The sequence below is a fragment of the Carcharodon carcharias genome, chromosome 3 (genome assembly GCF_017639515.1).
Source record: "Carcharodon carcharias isolate sCarCar2 chromosome 3, sCarCar2.pri, whole genome shotgun sequence".
In the NCBI taxonomy this organism is placed as follows: domain Eukaryota; kingdom Metazoa; phylum Chordata; class Chondrichthyes; order Lamniformes; family Lamnidae; genus Carcharodon; species Carcharodon carcharias.
Genome location: NC_054469.1, coordinates 93,816,463 through 93,833,063, shown reverse-complemented (window position 1 = coordinate 93,833,063; position 16,601 = coordinate 93,816,463). Strand labels below are relative to the sequence as shown.

General features: G+C 44.9%; 1 protein-coding gene across 8 annotated transcripts in view; it reads left to right on the top strand.

The window, feature by feature from the left end:
* The window catches only part of LOC121276097 (tensin-3-like), a 488,964-nt gene that overhangs the window by 320,560 nt on the left and 151,803 nt on the right, over positions 1–16,601 (top strand). For 7 of the 8 annotated variants that reach the window (XM_041184035.1, XM_041184034.1, XM_041184037.1 and 4 more), the window contains 2 exons: positions 8,668–8,718; positions 11,518–11,640. In XM_041184035.1, the coding sequence (XP_041039969.1) occupies positions 8,668–8,718; positions 11,518–11,640 (174 nt within the window). The remainder of the gene's footprint in view (positions 1–8,667; positions 8,719–11,517; positions 11,641–16,601) is intronic. The other variant, XM_041184038.1, reaches the window with a different exon arrangement.

The window sequence follows — 16,601 nt, the reverse complement described above, 5'->3', positions numbered from 1 at the left end:
CTATGTCCTCTACGGGTAGCCCTTATACCCAAGGAGCCAACCCTGCAGCCTCCGTGGACCTTGGAAGACTTCAGGGATCTGTGATCGACTGATGATGTAAGAATTATACACATTCCCTCGAAACTGTGTGCACACATGCATGATGTGTTTCTGGTGGTCGCACACCAGCTGCACATTCAGTGAGTGGAACCTCTTGCGGTTGATGTTGTTCACTGTATGTTGTGACAGAGATCTGAGTGCCACATGAGTGCAGGCAATCGCACCCTGAATCTGCGGGAAAGCCGAGATCTGGGCAAATCCAATCGCTCTTGCATTCTGGCATGTCCTGGTCCTGGGTGAAATGCACAAAGTTGTGTGACTTCGCAAAGATGGCATCCGTGACCTCATGGGTGCATTTGTGGTTGGAGGCTTGTGATATCCCACAAAGGCTACCAGTGGAGCCCTGAAAGGAGCCACTGGCATAGAAATTTTGCTCTGCGGTCATTTTCACAGCCACTTGCAGTGGACGCCCTCCATGTCCCCGTGGCCAAATCCTGCACTAGCTGGCAGATGTGAGTATCCATTCCCTAGACATGTGCAGTCTTCGGCGACACTGGTTCTCAGTCATCTGCAGGAATGAAAGGCGGTGTCTATAGACCCTGGGTCTAGCTAGGTGCCGACCACTGTGGCTCTGGCTCTTGAGCAGCGTGTGGGGGAGCCTCAGCCGCTCCTTCTTCATGAGGTGCTAAATTTGCCTATCTGCAGCCAGGAGCCTCAGTCACTCTCTCCTCTGTAGTTTTCACACTCTGTAGGCCATCAGACATACAGCTATTCACAGGCTTCATGATCCTGATGTCCTCCTGCAGGATAAAACAGAGAGGCACATGGTTAGCATAGGTGTACTAAGAACCTGTCCTGGTTAAGCATGAAAGCCCCTTAACGCATCCCGGAGAGTGCTGGCCACCATTTAGATGGCCAGAGATGAGTGCGCTGCATGGCTGCCTGAAGCCCTACCCTCGACTGATTGGTGGCAGTCTTGTCCATTGCTCTGCATGCTGTGGGCACAGGCATTCTCCTAACCTGCAATGCAAGGCTGCGCTGTTAGCTTGACCCATGGGGGAGACTGGTCCAAACTGGGATGATGATATTGCAAGGGGTTGTTCACGCCTCCACCAGTGACTGCTCCATGGCCAACTTAGGCGAGGAGATTGTACAACATGTGCCGTCGTCCAACTGTTCTGCAGTCTACTAAAACGCTCATGACTATGCAGCCTGTGCCAGCAATGGGGGAGGGATGGGGGAGATGGAGGAGCAAACCCCTGAGTTCCCCTCAAAGTGCAGCCCACCAAGTGCACACTTTTTATGTACTGCTGTGAAACACGTCGGCGTGCTTTCCCGCCGATGTGGACGGACAATCCAGTCCAGGTTGATTTGAGCTGGCTGACTTAATATTGATATGTAGACGTATTAAATGAGGTACCTGACATCCGATGGTGGGAAACGCGGCCCACTGTTGGTGGGCTGAGTGGATGATTATGAACTGGTTTCACGCCGTCATGAAACCGATTGCACCAAGTTGTCCACTCACGGCATCAAATACACCCAATGCCAGCAGGCATGGAAAACCCCGGCCATGCTCTTGGTAGGCATCTAAGTGCAACGTTTCCCTGAGCCTCATCCCCTCTGTCCAGAGGGGGTCCTGTTTCCCCTTGCACATCAGGGTGAAGCTCCTCCCTTTGGCGAGACTGGTGCCACAGTAGCAATCTTCTCTGCCTTCTCTGCTGTCTGTATGCGATTATGCAGGCAGCAAAAATGCAGCCTCCATCTTCCTGAAGGTCTCCTCTCTGCAGGATCAGTATGAAGAAGACATGAGTCAGCATCAGCTGCCAAAGGTGCTATTTCTGCCCATTGCTAATGAGTAACTCTAGGCTCAAGGACTTGGGTACCAGTATCGGCACCTATTCACCAATGATATCAGAGACAGCATAATGCCCATATCAAAGATCACACTATGCTTCATCCTCCTTCACCTGACTGACTGCAAAGAGATTGCTCTGGCCAGGCTCTTGGGTGTGCTGCTTGTAAGACTGCACTTGTTGGAATACAAATAAAGGCAAATGTTTTGTGAGGGACTGAGATTATTTCACGTGGGGGGGGCGTGCTGAGGGTTTCCATATTTGAACCTGCCAAGATTCTGAGCTCTTTTTTAACACATAACTGTAGCTTATCCAGTCGCCCAATTGCTCTTGACCTAGATCTTGCTCTGGGAAATTTCCAAGCTTTAAACAAGGGCATATTACAAGGAGATCAATTAGCGGCAGGATTCAGCATTAGTCATGCATGAATGAGCTTCATTGCTTGATTGCTTAACTCTCCTAATTCCTGCTTTGTCATTGACAGGCTCCTAATCTATCTCAACTGTGCATCTCTCCCCATTTGGTAATACACTGTTTAGTTGGGTGTCCCTTCAATCGACCTCCTAGTGCAGTGCTGCATGCCTCCTTGAGGTCCTTAGACCGCTGTCCACTAGTTGTCATCACTTCAGGTTTCAAGATGGTGGTGCTGAGCTTTCACTACCAGACCAACTTGAACCCTTCGTGTGACTGTGGAAACCCCTCCCAAAATCCTGGAGGAGCATAATGTTCAGGTTTCCCCCCATCCAATAACTCTCAGTCCTGGTCTTATAATTGTTAATCTCATTGTGATGGTGGTGGATATCCCTGCATTACTCTCTCAATCATTTGTGGTGAGTGTGCCTATGCTCATAGTGGATCTTACCCCTCCTTATCTTGAGGCCTATTGCACAGCGACATATAGAGACACCCGCCCTCACCACCTGCCCACCACCATGAGACATTTGAGTGCCCCGAGAACACCTTGTCCCAATCCACAGTCTGTAGATGCCTCCCCTGTGACTGTGCTATTTGCGACCCAACATTATGCCAGAGAACCCACCCCGGACCAACACCGTGAACTTATGACCGCAACCTGTGCAAAGCATGCTGGGCTGGTCATGACTGACATGCCCTCCCCCTTTCCTGGGGCAAGGACAGTTTCTGCAAGCTCAGTGATGCAAACTGAAGCACTTGTTCGCTCTGCAAACTCCCCATTGTGGCCCCAACTTGCTTATGTCCTTCTGTTAGAGACTTTCTCCCCATTGTGGACCAGAGCACACTTCCCCCCGACACCCCCCCAATCATGTGTCTGAGTGCAACCTTCCCCATTCTCCCCCCCTCCTCCCCCCCCTCCCTACCACCACCACCTGTTGAGCCCTCACCCTGCTGTACTTCACAACTCACCCCTGCCTTACCGCTGGTCTGGTACGTACAGCCTTGCCTCTGAAAGCCCCCTGAAAGTGAGGTGCTGCCTGTGAAGTCTGGCACAGAGTCCAAGGTGCTGCAAGCATTGTGCGATGCTAGGTTGGCAAACAAACCTTGTACTCACAAAGTGCAGGTCACCAGATGCGTGTTGCTTATATATAGTTGTGAAACATGCCAGTCTAATTGGATGCCATGTGGCCTATTGATCCAGAGTGGGGTGGGGGGGTGGGGGGGGGCGGGTGGGGGGGCGGGGGGTGGGGTTGTGGGGGGGAGTGATTCTGGTGAGGGTCCTTTTATAATGAACATTCATGAAATTCAAATCTATTTAAATTGTGTTGACAACATGGCATAGCAGGAGATGTGTGCCACCATTTAGGTCTGGAGTGGACGATCGCAAATTGGTTTTATGACGGCGTTAAAATGATTTTTCCGGACCCGTGATATTTTCTGCTCTGGCCTGCCATGATGCCTGCTGTGGGAGAGTGTGGAAAATCTTGCCCATACGTAGCTGTTTTTTGATGGGAGTACATCGTCATATGATTGCAAAATCAGAGGGGGAGTAGTTGGTGTAGGCATATCTTCACTGGTTTACTAATCCAGAGACCCAGCATAACACTCTGGGGACCTGGGTTCAAACCCTATCATGGCAGATGGAGAAAATTGAAATCTAGAATTTAAATTCTGATGATGACCATGACATCATTGTTGACATCATTGCCTTGATCTGGTCTGGCCTATATGTGTCTCCAGACCCACAGCAATTTGGTTGACTCTACTGCCCTTTGAAATGGCCTAGCAAGCTACTCGGTTGTATCAAACCGCTACAAGGTTTTAAAGGGATGAGAGACCACCCAGCACCGACCTAGGCACAGGAAACGACAACGGCAAACCAAGCCCTCTCGACACTGAAAAGTCCTCCTGACAAACATCTGGGGGCTAGTGCCAAATTGGGAGAGCTGTCTCACAGACTAGTCAAGCAACAACCTGACATAGTCATCCACACAGAATCATACCTTACAGGTAATGTCCCAGGCTCCGCCATCACCATCCTTGGGTATGTCCTGCCCCACTGCAGGAGACACTCAGCTGAGGTGGCAGCACAGTGGTATACAGTAGAGAGGTAGTTGCCCTGGGCGTCCTCAACATCAACTCTGGACCCCATGAGGTCTCATGGCATCATGTCAAACATGGGCAAGAAAACCTCCTGCTGATTACCATGTACCACCCTCCCTCAGCTGATGAATCAGGGCTCCTCCATGTTGAACACCACTTGGAGGAAGAACTGAGGGAACGCAGATTGTACTCTGGGTGGTGGACTTCAACGTCCATCGCCGAGAGTGGCTCGGTAGCACCACTACAAACCGAGCTGGCCGAGTCCTGAAGGACCTCGCTGCTAGACTGGGTTTGCAGTGGTGGTTTAGGGCAGGTGCTGAGGCAAGAGGGAAAAACATAATTGACCTCATCCTCACCCACTTGCCTGCCTCTGTCCATGACAGTATTTGTCGGAATGACCACCGCACAGTCCATGTGAAGACAACGCCCTGTCTTCATATTGAGGATACCCTCCATCGTGTTGTGTGGCACTACCATTGTGTTAATTGAATAGATCTCAAACAGATCTAACAACTCAAGACTGGGCATCCATGAGGTGCTGTGGGCCATCAGCAGCAGCAGAATTGTACTTGACCACAATCTGTAACTTCATGGCCCGGCATATCCCCCAATCTACCATTACCACCAAGCCAGGTGATCAACCCTGGCTGAATGAAGAATGCAAGAAGGCATGCCAGGAGCAGCGGCAGGCATATCTAAAAATGAGGTGTCAACGTGGTGAAGCTATAACACAGGATGACTTGCATGCCAAACAGCATAAGCAGCATGTGATAGACGGAGCTAAGCGATCCCTCAACCAACGGATCAGATCCAGGTTCTGCAGTCCTCCCGCATCCAGTCGGGAATGGTGGTGGACAACTAAACAATTCACTGGAGGCAGAGGCTACACAAATATCCCCATCCTCAATAATAGGGGAGCCCAGTACATCAGTGCAAAAGATAAGGCTTAAGCATTTGCAAAAATCTTCAGCCAGAAGCGCCGAGTGGATGACCCATGTCGGCCTCCTCTGGAGATCCCCAGCATCACAGAAGCCAGTCTTCAGCCAGTTCGATTCACTCCACATGACATCAAGAAATGGCTGAAAGCACTGGATACTGCACGGGCTGTGGGCCCTGACAACATTCCTGCAGTAGTACTAAATACTTGTACTTCAGAACTTGCTGCGCCCTTAACCAAGCTGTTCCAGTACTGTTACACCACTGGCATCCACCTGGCGATGTGGTAAATTGCTCAGTTATGTCCTGTATACAAAAAGCAGGACAAATCCAACCTGGCCAATTACTCTGCCCCATCAGTCTACTCTTGATCCTCAATAAAGTGATGGAAGGGGTCATCAACACTGCTCTCAGGTTGCATTTGCTTCACAATAACCTGCTCACTGAAGTTCAGTTTGTGTTTCACCAGGGTGACTCAACTCCTGACATCACTACAGCCTTGGTTCAAACATGGACAAAAGAGCTGAACTCCCAAGGTGAGGTGAAAGTGACTGCCCTTGACATCAAGGCTGCATTTGACCAAGTGTGGCATCAAGCAGCCCTTGCAAAACTGGGGTCGATGAGAATCAGGGGGAAAACTCTGCTGGTAGGTGTCATACCTGGCAGAAAGAAAGATGGCTGTGGTTGTTGGAGGTCAATCATCTCAGTTCCAGTACATCACTGAGGACAGGAGTTCTTCAGGGTGGTGCCTTAGACCCAAACATCTTCAGCTGCTTCATCAATGACCTTCCTTCCACCATAAGTTCAGAAGTGGGGGTCTTCGCTGATGATTGCACAATGTTCAGCACCATTCGCGACTTCTCAGATACTGAAGCAGTCCATGTCCAAATATAGCATGATGTGGACAGTGTCCAGGCTTGGGCTGACAAGTGGCAAGTTACATGTGCACCACACAAATGCAAACAATGACCATCTACAGCAAGAGAGAATCTATCCATTACCCCCTAGCAGTGAATACTCTCTACTTGCCTGGATGAGTGCAGCTCCAACAACACTCAAGAAGCTTGACACTATCCAGGACAAAGCAGCCCACTTGATTGGCACAACATCCACAAACATTCACTCCTTCCACCACTGATGTACCGTGGCAGCAGTGTGTACCATCTACAAGGTGCACTGCATGAACTCACCAAGGCTCCTTAGACAGCACTTACCAAATCTATGACCACTACCATCAAGAAGGACAGGGGCAGTAGACAAATGGAAACACCGCCACCTGCAAGTTCCCCTCGAAGCCACTAATTATCGTGACTTTGAAATAATTCACTGTCGCTGGGTCAAAATCCTCGAGCTCCCTCCATAACAGCACTATTCATGTACTTGCAACACATGGACTGCAGCGGTTCAAGAAGGCACCACCTTCTCAAGGGCAATTAGGAATAAGCAATAAATGCTGGCCCAACCAGTGATAATCCCATGAACGAATTTTTAAAAAAGAGTAATGGGTTCCAAACATATATTCAAAAGAAACTTGTTTATAATGCTTTCCAAATATTTGTTTATCAACCATTTCTTCAGTAACTGAAATTTTGAATGCCCAAAATACGGGCAACTCTGTACCTATGCTTCAGTTTTCAAAATAAAAATGTATTTTGAGACTAGCACATTGACCAGCCAGCCTATATGTAAGACAAATGATAAAGTAATGGTCAAATGATACCGAGCTTGGATTTAATATCCCGAGGAGTTGAAGAATAGCGGAAGATTATGAAGGCTAAAGAGTGCCACCGTTTTAAGATCCTGGGAATGGATCAATGAGAGACTGAGGTATCAGTCTTCATTTCATCACTATGAAAATGTGAAGAAGCAGGAAGAGCACATTTGGAGATTCCAAGAAACTGGAGGAATGTTGAGATGAGCAGACCTGATGTGGTGCCTGTAAAATAAGAGCAAACAAGTTGTAGTGCAATGAGAAAGGGATTGCCTTTAAGATTGGGGTGGGGGGATTGTTTTTTCCTGATGATGAGCTCTCACTATTTTTTTTTTCCTTTCTTGGGATGTGGGTATCACCGGCTAGGCCAGCATTTAGTTTCCATCCCTAATCATCTTTGAGAAGGTGGTGGTGAGCCGCCTTCTTGAATCGCTGCAGTCCATGTGATGTAGGTACGCCCACAGTGCTGTTAGGGAAGGAGTTCCAGAATTTTAACCCAGAGACAGTGAAGGGATGGCAATATATTTCTATTGGTGGATGGTCATGTGTGGCTTGGGGGGGAACTTGCAGGTGGTGGTGTTCCCATGTACCTGCTGCCCTTGTCCTTTCAGGTGGTAGAGGTCGGTGGATTTGGAAGATGCTGTCGAAAGAGCCTTGGTGAGTTGCTGCAGTGCATCTTGTAATGGTACACCCTGCAGCTGCTGTGCATCGGTGGTGGAAGGAGTGAATGTTTAAGTTGGTGGATGGGGTGAAAATCAAGAAAGGTGCTTTGTTTGGCTGGTGTCAAGCTTCTTGAGTGTTGTTGGAGCTGCACTCATCCAGGCAAGTGGAGAGTATTCCATCACATTCATGATTTGTGCCTTGTAGATAGTGGACAGGCTTTGGGAAGTCAGGAGGTGAGTTACTCATTGCAGAATTCCCAGTCTCAGACCTGCTCCTGTAGTCACAGTATTCATATAGCTGGTCCAGTTGACTTTCTAGTCAACAATAACCCAGGATGTTGATCGTTGGGGAGTGAATGATGGTCGTGCTATTGAATGTCAAGGGGAAATGTTTAGATTCTCTCTGGCAATGGAAATCCTGCTGAGAGTCCACCTTGCATAATAAGTGACCCCTGAACCTGCAAAATGTGTTGGGGTCACAGTGGACTTAGGAGCTCTGCACAATGATACCTCATATGAAAGAGCTCATGTTTAATTAAGACTATTTGAAGGTAACTGTCTAGAAGTAAATGTCATATTTCATCAAAGGGTTTGGAGAATTCTAAAGTAATGGTAAATGGCTTACCAAAGTGTTCACCAGGGGAATGCCTGTGGTAAAAATCCTACGATAAATCATGGATTGAACCAGAACCATTAAGGTTATGATAGCCTTTCAATTAACAGCAGTTCCCATTAATTTTGAAAGGTCTGACATAAAGGGTTATAGAGTAATGGTTTGAAGAGTGAACTTGATGAATGACAAATAAGAAATTTGTTGAGCTTTCTACCAAATCACCACATTGTTCAGTGGCCTTTACGTTTGAACCTTTGGCAGCTTTAAGGCTTAAAGGTGCTGGTAAAATATTATCACTGTCCTTGACTTATTGAGTCCATTTGCTCACTGCAGGTATTCAACCTTTCCGAAAGGAGGTATGACCTTGCCAAGCTTAATTCTAAGGTACAAAATTGTTTTGAAGTAACATGGTTTTCCATATATCTAATCTGTGGTTAACCCATCCAAAACCTTAATTTCAATCCTGTGCCATATCATGTTACTGACTAATGCTGCTATTTACTAATTAAAATATAGAATTACTTCTCTCTTTTTCTGTCCTCCTTTATGCTTTTTGATTAACCTAACCCTGTACTTTGCTGAATTTTCTATTTATTCATTTTCTCTCCGCTTGGGCTGTTTTACATGGTTTAGTGGCTGAAAAACAGTTTGGAAACCAGATCTTCAAAAATTAGAGTCTTGTTAAAGTGGAATGTGGAGTGCCCTAATTCTCTGTTAAAATACAAGAACTCGTCATCAGGAAAGAAACATTTGTTTCCATCTTTAAACGTTTAATAAAAATGTCTTCACTGTTAATTAAAATATATTTTTGCCCAATAATCTTGCCACTTTATTGAGCAATAATGGTAGCATGATTGTTCCTTTATTTAAGGTTCCACGATTCAGATGTTGCACCTTCTTAGGGCTTATTTCATCTGCTCTGATCCAAAATGGGGACAATGTAAAGGAAAATGAATGCTAATGATTTGCTCCCATTTTACTCCTGGGCAGAACTATATTCTTATGTTTCTCCATGGAATTTTTGGTGTTTGCAGTTGACTATGCCTGAGAAGGGTGCACCACTCTTTGCATGGAAGTGGGTGTCAGAAACTTTGAGTGCATATTTCTTGTAATGGTGCTGAATGCAATTTAGGTCAAATTGCCCTGTAGAATCTGGCACTATTGACTCCTAACCTCCTTTTCGGGTTCTATCAATCTTAACAGGCAAGCTGGTATTGTAAAGATAGTTCTTCATATTTGCTTTTGAATAACAAATAATTTAGCAGTTTTAGAACTTGTGGAATGCTTAGTTTATTTTACACTTCACAGCATAGATCTGTTTGTTACTGTGTCACTTAGCCCTTGGGCAAACTCTTCCACAATATGGCTTATTTGGAGGCAGAGCAGCGGCAAAACACACAAGCCTCTTTGTTTGTCATAAGCCAAAGTTGAAGTGGCATTCTTAGTGGTCACACTTGTGTTTCCACTCTTTCGTCGACTGCTTCCACAATGTTGCCACCCTCTATCAGCTCCCTGAAAAGCAGACTGTTAGCAGTACCTGGATTGCTGCTTGGGACGCTGCTGCTTCCCCTAGCCATGCCGCAAACTCATTTACAGAGGACAGCGCCTTTAAGTTAACGTGAAGGCCAACAACATGAAATCACAGCTTCTCATGCATTAACCTTAAATCAATAAAGTAACAGTTGATCAGAAGGTAGCCAGATCAAGGTTTTGCCCCTGGACTTGCTTTTCTTTGTGGTATGTGCCACTCGCAATATAATGATGCTGCAGGGGAAGTTTAAACACTGAAGATATTGGCATAGCTGCTTACACCTTGTGGGCTCCACACTTGCTGGTCTTAACAGCATGGTTAGGAAAGTTTGGCCCTTATTCTAATGATATTTTACATGGAAGAGGGCACGCTGATCATGTACAAGGTATTATTTTAACCAAGTCTTTGACCCATTAACCTCTACAGCCCTGCAATTTTTAGTTTTGGCAATTTTTAATGTAGACCATGAGTTCTGATGGGCCCATGTCTCCTGCAGTAGTTGAATGGGTTGCCATTGATGAGGAAAATGGAACTGCACATCATGCTTCAAGTTATTTCATTGTTTCCATTTTCATTGGTGAAAGAAAGAGGGAAAATATAAACGTTAACTTTATGAAGGAGAATGCATATCATGTTGTTAAAGAAATATATAAGAAATGTAGGAATGTGAAAGGCCTCTGAGTCCTAGCAAACCTTATATTTTGACCGACCTCAACTTTCCATATGTGCTTCCTCACATCACTCAGTTACCTTCTTTCTCCCAAAATACATCTTATTATTTATACTATTTGCTCTAATGGTCTTTCACAGTTACATCTTCTATATGGTTGTTAACCTTAGTGTTAATTCCCTTTTTTATTGCCAACTTTCTATTTTGAAAATTGTTTCATAATTTTTGACCCCTACAATCTTTTGAATCAGCTTTATTAATTTCCTTAATCTTTAACGCTGCTATAAGTTACCTCAAATTTTATTTTTCTGTTTTTCTGTAACAGGCCAACATCTTCAACCTTTCATCATAATTTTAATAGTTCCCTTGTTGCACTGACTTTTACCCTTTTCATTCTAGGAATTTGAGAAATTTCCGTATTTTAAATGGGTGATCAAGTTGGTTAAAACCACATGTTTTAGGAATTCCCATTACTTTCATTGGGAATTTACGGTCATTTTTTTCCATTTTAGATGGAAAACTCTGTCAATATAAATGGAGTTATACCATAAATAATCTTTTTCAAAATGGCTAAAAATAGCTGTGTTTTTGTTGAAAACAGTGCTTCTAGTTGCAAAATGGTTAAGAGAAATAAGTGCAAATCTCTTTGTCTTTTATTACTTCATAGTTGGAAATAGCTCTTATACATATTCCGAGTCGTGTTAAAATGCACTGTATTAATTGTATTATTCGTGTTGTCCCAAAATATTTAAAAGTGTTAATGTTCTGTAAATGTTCCATGTAATATTGCCAGTTTTTCTGTGACACCCAGTTTTATGATTAATTTGATGAATACGCACTTTTGTTTTTACTAATTTGAGTTTCAAATCCTTGAATTTTCTAGGTATTTTAATGATGTTTTGCTTTAAAACAAGGCACACAATCTTAATGAGTACTTGTTGTTGTTAACCGTTGAAAAACTAAATTTTGCTTCATGTTTCAGGTGATGGATGTAGGTTGGCCTGACCTTCATGCGCCACCACTAGATAAAATGTGTACCATATGCAAATCAATGGAGACGTGGCTAAACAGTGACCCACTTCATGTGGTGGTTATCCATTGCAGAGTAAGCATATTCTACACTATTACTGCACGTTTACTTTTAAGTCTGTTTGGTTGATATGTAACCATTTTGTTTTATAAAACTTTGTCTTGTCTCATTAAGTTTTTCGAATACCTGAAGGGCTTTTACTGATTTCAAAATTGACATTTTTCTATCATGCTTCAGAAATAAATTTTCAATTGGAAATATCATTCAAAAATCATAAGCATGACTGTTTTGAAAATAGAAACCGACCTCTCAATATTGCAGTCATACTTGTTAGCTGAGGGATGAGAGTACTGGGGAATAGAACTTTTTTGGACTTGTTGTTGTCGCTGTTTTAACATTAACTACTCCAAGCTCAGACACAACATGGTCAGATGTAGAGTTAAGTTTTCTTTACACTATTTTATAAATATTGCCTCAATTACAACCTGAGAAAAGCACTTGCATTCTCATACTAGCCATTCTTGTGACCACTTTGAGTAAAATTACAGACTTAGTACCAGTTTGCGACAAATCGTGAATAGGAATGTGCTGGGAACCTGTAGCTACAAAAACTGATTTGAGATAGCAAGATCTTATTTTTTATTGGATCTTTACAGATTCCAGAGAGAGAAATGGACAGAAAGTGTAATTCATCAGTCTTTGCTGCCTCCAAAGCCCAAGTCTCAGAGATGAAAGAGCAATCACTTTCACCTAATTTATCACCTAGTCCTAGTACAAATTTAAATTGAAGCATTTCCCTAAACTTACTGAATAAAAGCAATTCTTTGGTTTATTAAACTAGGTTTGATCCCTAGTCTGTACTGAGTTAGCTGATTTCAGCTGGGGCAACAGAGAGCGAGTTGGGTGATGGGGAAGTGAAGGTGGCACCATGACTGGTTTCTGTGTCATCAGGCAAGGTGCACGAAATGTCGAACAGATTCTTTTCCCTCATTGGCTTCCTAGAAGGCACACCTGTGTGGAGATTGGATAAGGATAGCTTAAAATTTGAAATAATTGAATGTCAACATTCATTAATAATGACCTTTTAATTAAGTACTGTTGAGCTGCCAGCAATTGGGCAGCAATGGATCACCAGTCAGAAAAGGAAGACAAAGCCTTCAAAAGTCAGTTGTGTTTATCTTTTTTGGCTCCTGTGATCCAAGTGCAGTTAAGAATTATACATCCAGGATGTAAAAGTATTGTATTTGAAAGCTTTCTAAAATGGGTCATTTTGTTAAATGTGCAACTTAAGAAATGTTAAGGTTGGTCTTATTGGCGACCTTGTAAAAAGGACCCAAACAATTTGCTCACTATGCAAGCTTGATGCTGAAATAGGGCGCATCAAAGAAATCCTTCAGGTTAATAGCTACCTTGATCAGGTCATTTCTCCCTGTGTATCATGCAAGCTCATGAACGGGCCTAAGGCTGTCACTTTCGGCACTGAAAAGTGCCCAGTCTACCTCAGATTACCCTGGAAGGGCAAGGTAATTCAAAAAATTGAGCAACAGGTGAAACTAGCTGTTTCACGCTGCAACTGTTTAGTATCAACACAAGTGGTATTCGCCACCAACAGGATGTTGCCGTCAAGTCAAAAAGAAGTTCTGCCTATCACACAAATGAGTAATGTGGTATATGAATTTCAGTGCTAGTGTGATGCTAGGTATGTAGGCTGAATGTCCCAAAGACTGGTGGGTCATATCAAACAGCATGTCCCAGCCGCAACGGGCAGGGTACAAGCCATAACCAACCAGCCTGTGCTTGCAAAACTCAAAAAAGTGTCCAACATTAGATGCGATTTCGTGATTTGATAACATTTGCTAAATAATCCTCAGTGTGCTGAGAATTACACTGACAACCAATTTAAGATTGTCAGTTGGGCTCGCAGTGTGGTGCATTAGTGTGTACTGGAAGCAACATATATTAATACACAGGGTCCTGTTCTTTGCAGACAGAAAGAACATGCACATACATTGCGTCTTCAGCTAAACAAAATAAGTGACAGCCATTCGCTGACTCATTCCTCAGGGCAATGCCTTGACCAATCAAGATCAAGCTGCCTAGTTTAAATTTCAAACAATGCTTGGCAGTTAACTGTCAGTCACCATCATTGGTGCATTTTCCTTGGCAATGCCACTTGCCAACCAATCAGCACTCTCTTCACATACAGTATAAAATGTCCTGATGAGTGCAAAACAAGAAGCTTAGACATGTCTCTTTTTTCAGCAAACTGACATGTTAACTTGTGAAACTAATGAAAAAATGTTTTAGACCATTAGCATTTTGCTTGCAGTTTTGCTTTCATTCTTCTATTTCTGGTCAATTTGGCCATACTTAGAAGAAATAAAAGGTTATTTCTCAAGATAGATTGATTTTGCAGTTAAGTTCTCAAGATAGATTGATTTTGCGCGTGCAATGATGTCCATTTGTGGTACCAGTGCTGTGATGATAGTTTTGGCCACTTGTTGGCTACTTGTGTAAATGAGTTGCTTATGACAACTGATGCAGGCTAGTATTTTTATCAGTCCCATTATGGCTAAGAGATGAATGTAATTTGCTCATAAGTTACTTTCTGCATTGGTTGTTCATTTCAAACAAAACACAAGTTTCTGCCTGAGTCATCCAATATCAATGTATTTTGTTTCCTGTTGGCATAATATCTTGGTCATTCATAATAATAATTTTAAAAATCTGTAACCACAGTCTGTGCATGCTGCCCTTTTGCACTTGTTCAAAACAAAACACAAAAGAACATTTTTGGTAGCCTGTATGGTCCGTTCATTTCTAAAGATTGCATAAAACATAGAACAGCAATCAGCTCTTCTTCAGTGACAAAATATCCGACCAATTAATGAGAGAAGACTTGGGGCAGAATTTTCCCATTGGCATGCGGGGGCAGGCCCCGCACTCCAACGTGTAAAATGATGCACGGTGACGTCGGGCTAGTATCCCAACATCACCGCGTGCCATCGCAATATTTCGGTGGGAGGGCGCGCAATGATATCCGATGCACACCCGCCATTAATTAATGGGCCACTTAAGGCCCTTGAGGCACCAATTGACAACAATTTTTCGGGGCCTGTGCAATCTTCAGGTTGTCGCACGGGTGCAAGGGGCAGGCAGGTAGGACACATTTGTATAAACCTCATCTATGATCGGATTAAGAGGGGCCAGTGAGGTCGGGAATGTGCTCAGTCAGATACTTAATTTGGAAAGTTACTGATACTTGCCTGTGTGAGCAGAAATACCTCAAAACTCACAGCAGCTACTTGGACAGGACTCACAACCTTCAGGTCAGTACTTTACACTGAAGATCCTTTTTGGGGCCTGCATGTTTCAGGAAGCCTTCCCTTAGCCTGGGAATGGGAATTGTGCTCTCCACCGGAGGCACCTCCTCTGAGGAGGAAGGGAGGGCCAGAAAGGGGAGGAGGCCAGGAGTCCACATTCAGCCTCCAGGGGAGCCACCTTTGGAAGAAATGTGCAGGCACAAGGGGCGCAGGGCCAACAGGAGGTGCAAGATGGAATAGGCCGCAGAAGATGCTGCCAACACGATGCCAGGGTATACAGGCGGCGAAGCAGCTACCTCAAAATGTCTGAGGTGCAGTGCTGAAAGAGGCTCCATCTCTCAAGGAGGACAGTCATTCAATCTGTCAGATCATTGGGCCTGAGATCTCCGCTAACTGTGTGGGTGGACACCCCATGCCAGTGGCTCCACAAGTCACAACTGCCCTCAACTTCTATGCCTCTGGCTCTGGGGTCGATGGGTGATCTTTGCGGTGTTTTCCAATCAGCTGTCCATACTTGTGTCAAACAAATTACAGACGCTCTGCTCGGGTATGCATTGACCTTCATCCATTACTGTTGGGACCAGGCAAGCCGCACACAGCGTGCCAGAGGCTTTGCGGCCATTGCTGGCTTCTCCCGCATCCAGGGTGCAATCGACTGCACACATGTGGCCATCAAGTTGCCAGCAGGTGAGCCCGGTGCCTTGGTCAACAGGAAGGGCTTTCACTCCATGAACATGCAGATAGTGTGTGATCACAGGATGCTGATTTTACAAGTCTGTGCAAGGTACTCGGGTAGCTCCCATGACATCTGCACCTTCAGACACTCCCAGGTGCCAGAGCTCTTCAGTGCTGCAGCCTGGCCTGATGGATGGCTGCTGGCTGACGAGGGCTAACCTCTCAGAAGGTGGCTCATGATGCCTCTCTGCCATCCAAGAACAGAAGCTGAGCAGCATTACAATAGGAGCCATACGTCCACAAGGGCTGTGGTGAAGAGAACCACCGGTCTCCTCAAGATGCTCTTCTGATGCCTGGACCGCTCAGGGGCCGCACTCCAGCACCCAGTTTGTGTCTCAGTGATCGTGGTTGCATGCTGCGCTCTCCACAGTTTTGTGCTGGAAAAGGGTGATGCTGTGGATGAAGAAGATGTAGATGCAGTTGCTGCGGCTTCACACTATGAGTCCAGGAGTGAGTCCGAGGATGATCACGCACAGGGAAATGCTGAGGGGCTAGACGCTGACCCGGTCATACTCCAGGGTGGCAGGGACACCCAGGAGGCTTTAATCCAATGAAACTTCAGCTAGAACACCACATATGGACCTCCAACAAAAGCCTGGGCTGCAGGCTCCATACTTGATACCTGAGTGCTAAATCTACCTGGATAGGAACATTAACTAAGGGCCTTGTCAATAAAGGTCAATGTGACACAACTCACTCATAACATCATGGGTAACCATCCACCTGCAGAGGAAGAGTCACCCTCAGCCATGGTCACATGTCTAAATGTAATAATATAACAAAATGAACTTAAAGAAACAAAATGGCAAAGGTGTTAAACACCACACCAACTGCGAGGCAACACAAAAGCACGAGTGAGAAACTTATGGTGTGCCTAAGGTGCCTTAAATTTATGCTTTCGGATGCTATGTCTAGGTGCTGTCCCCTTGATGGCACTGGCATCTGAGACAGCCTCCTCACTGTGCTCTCCTGTTGGCC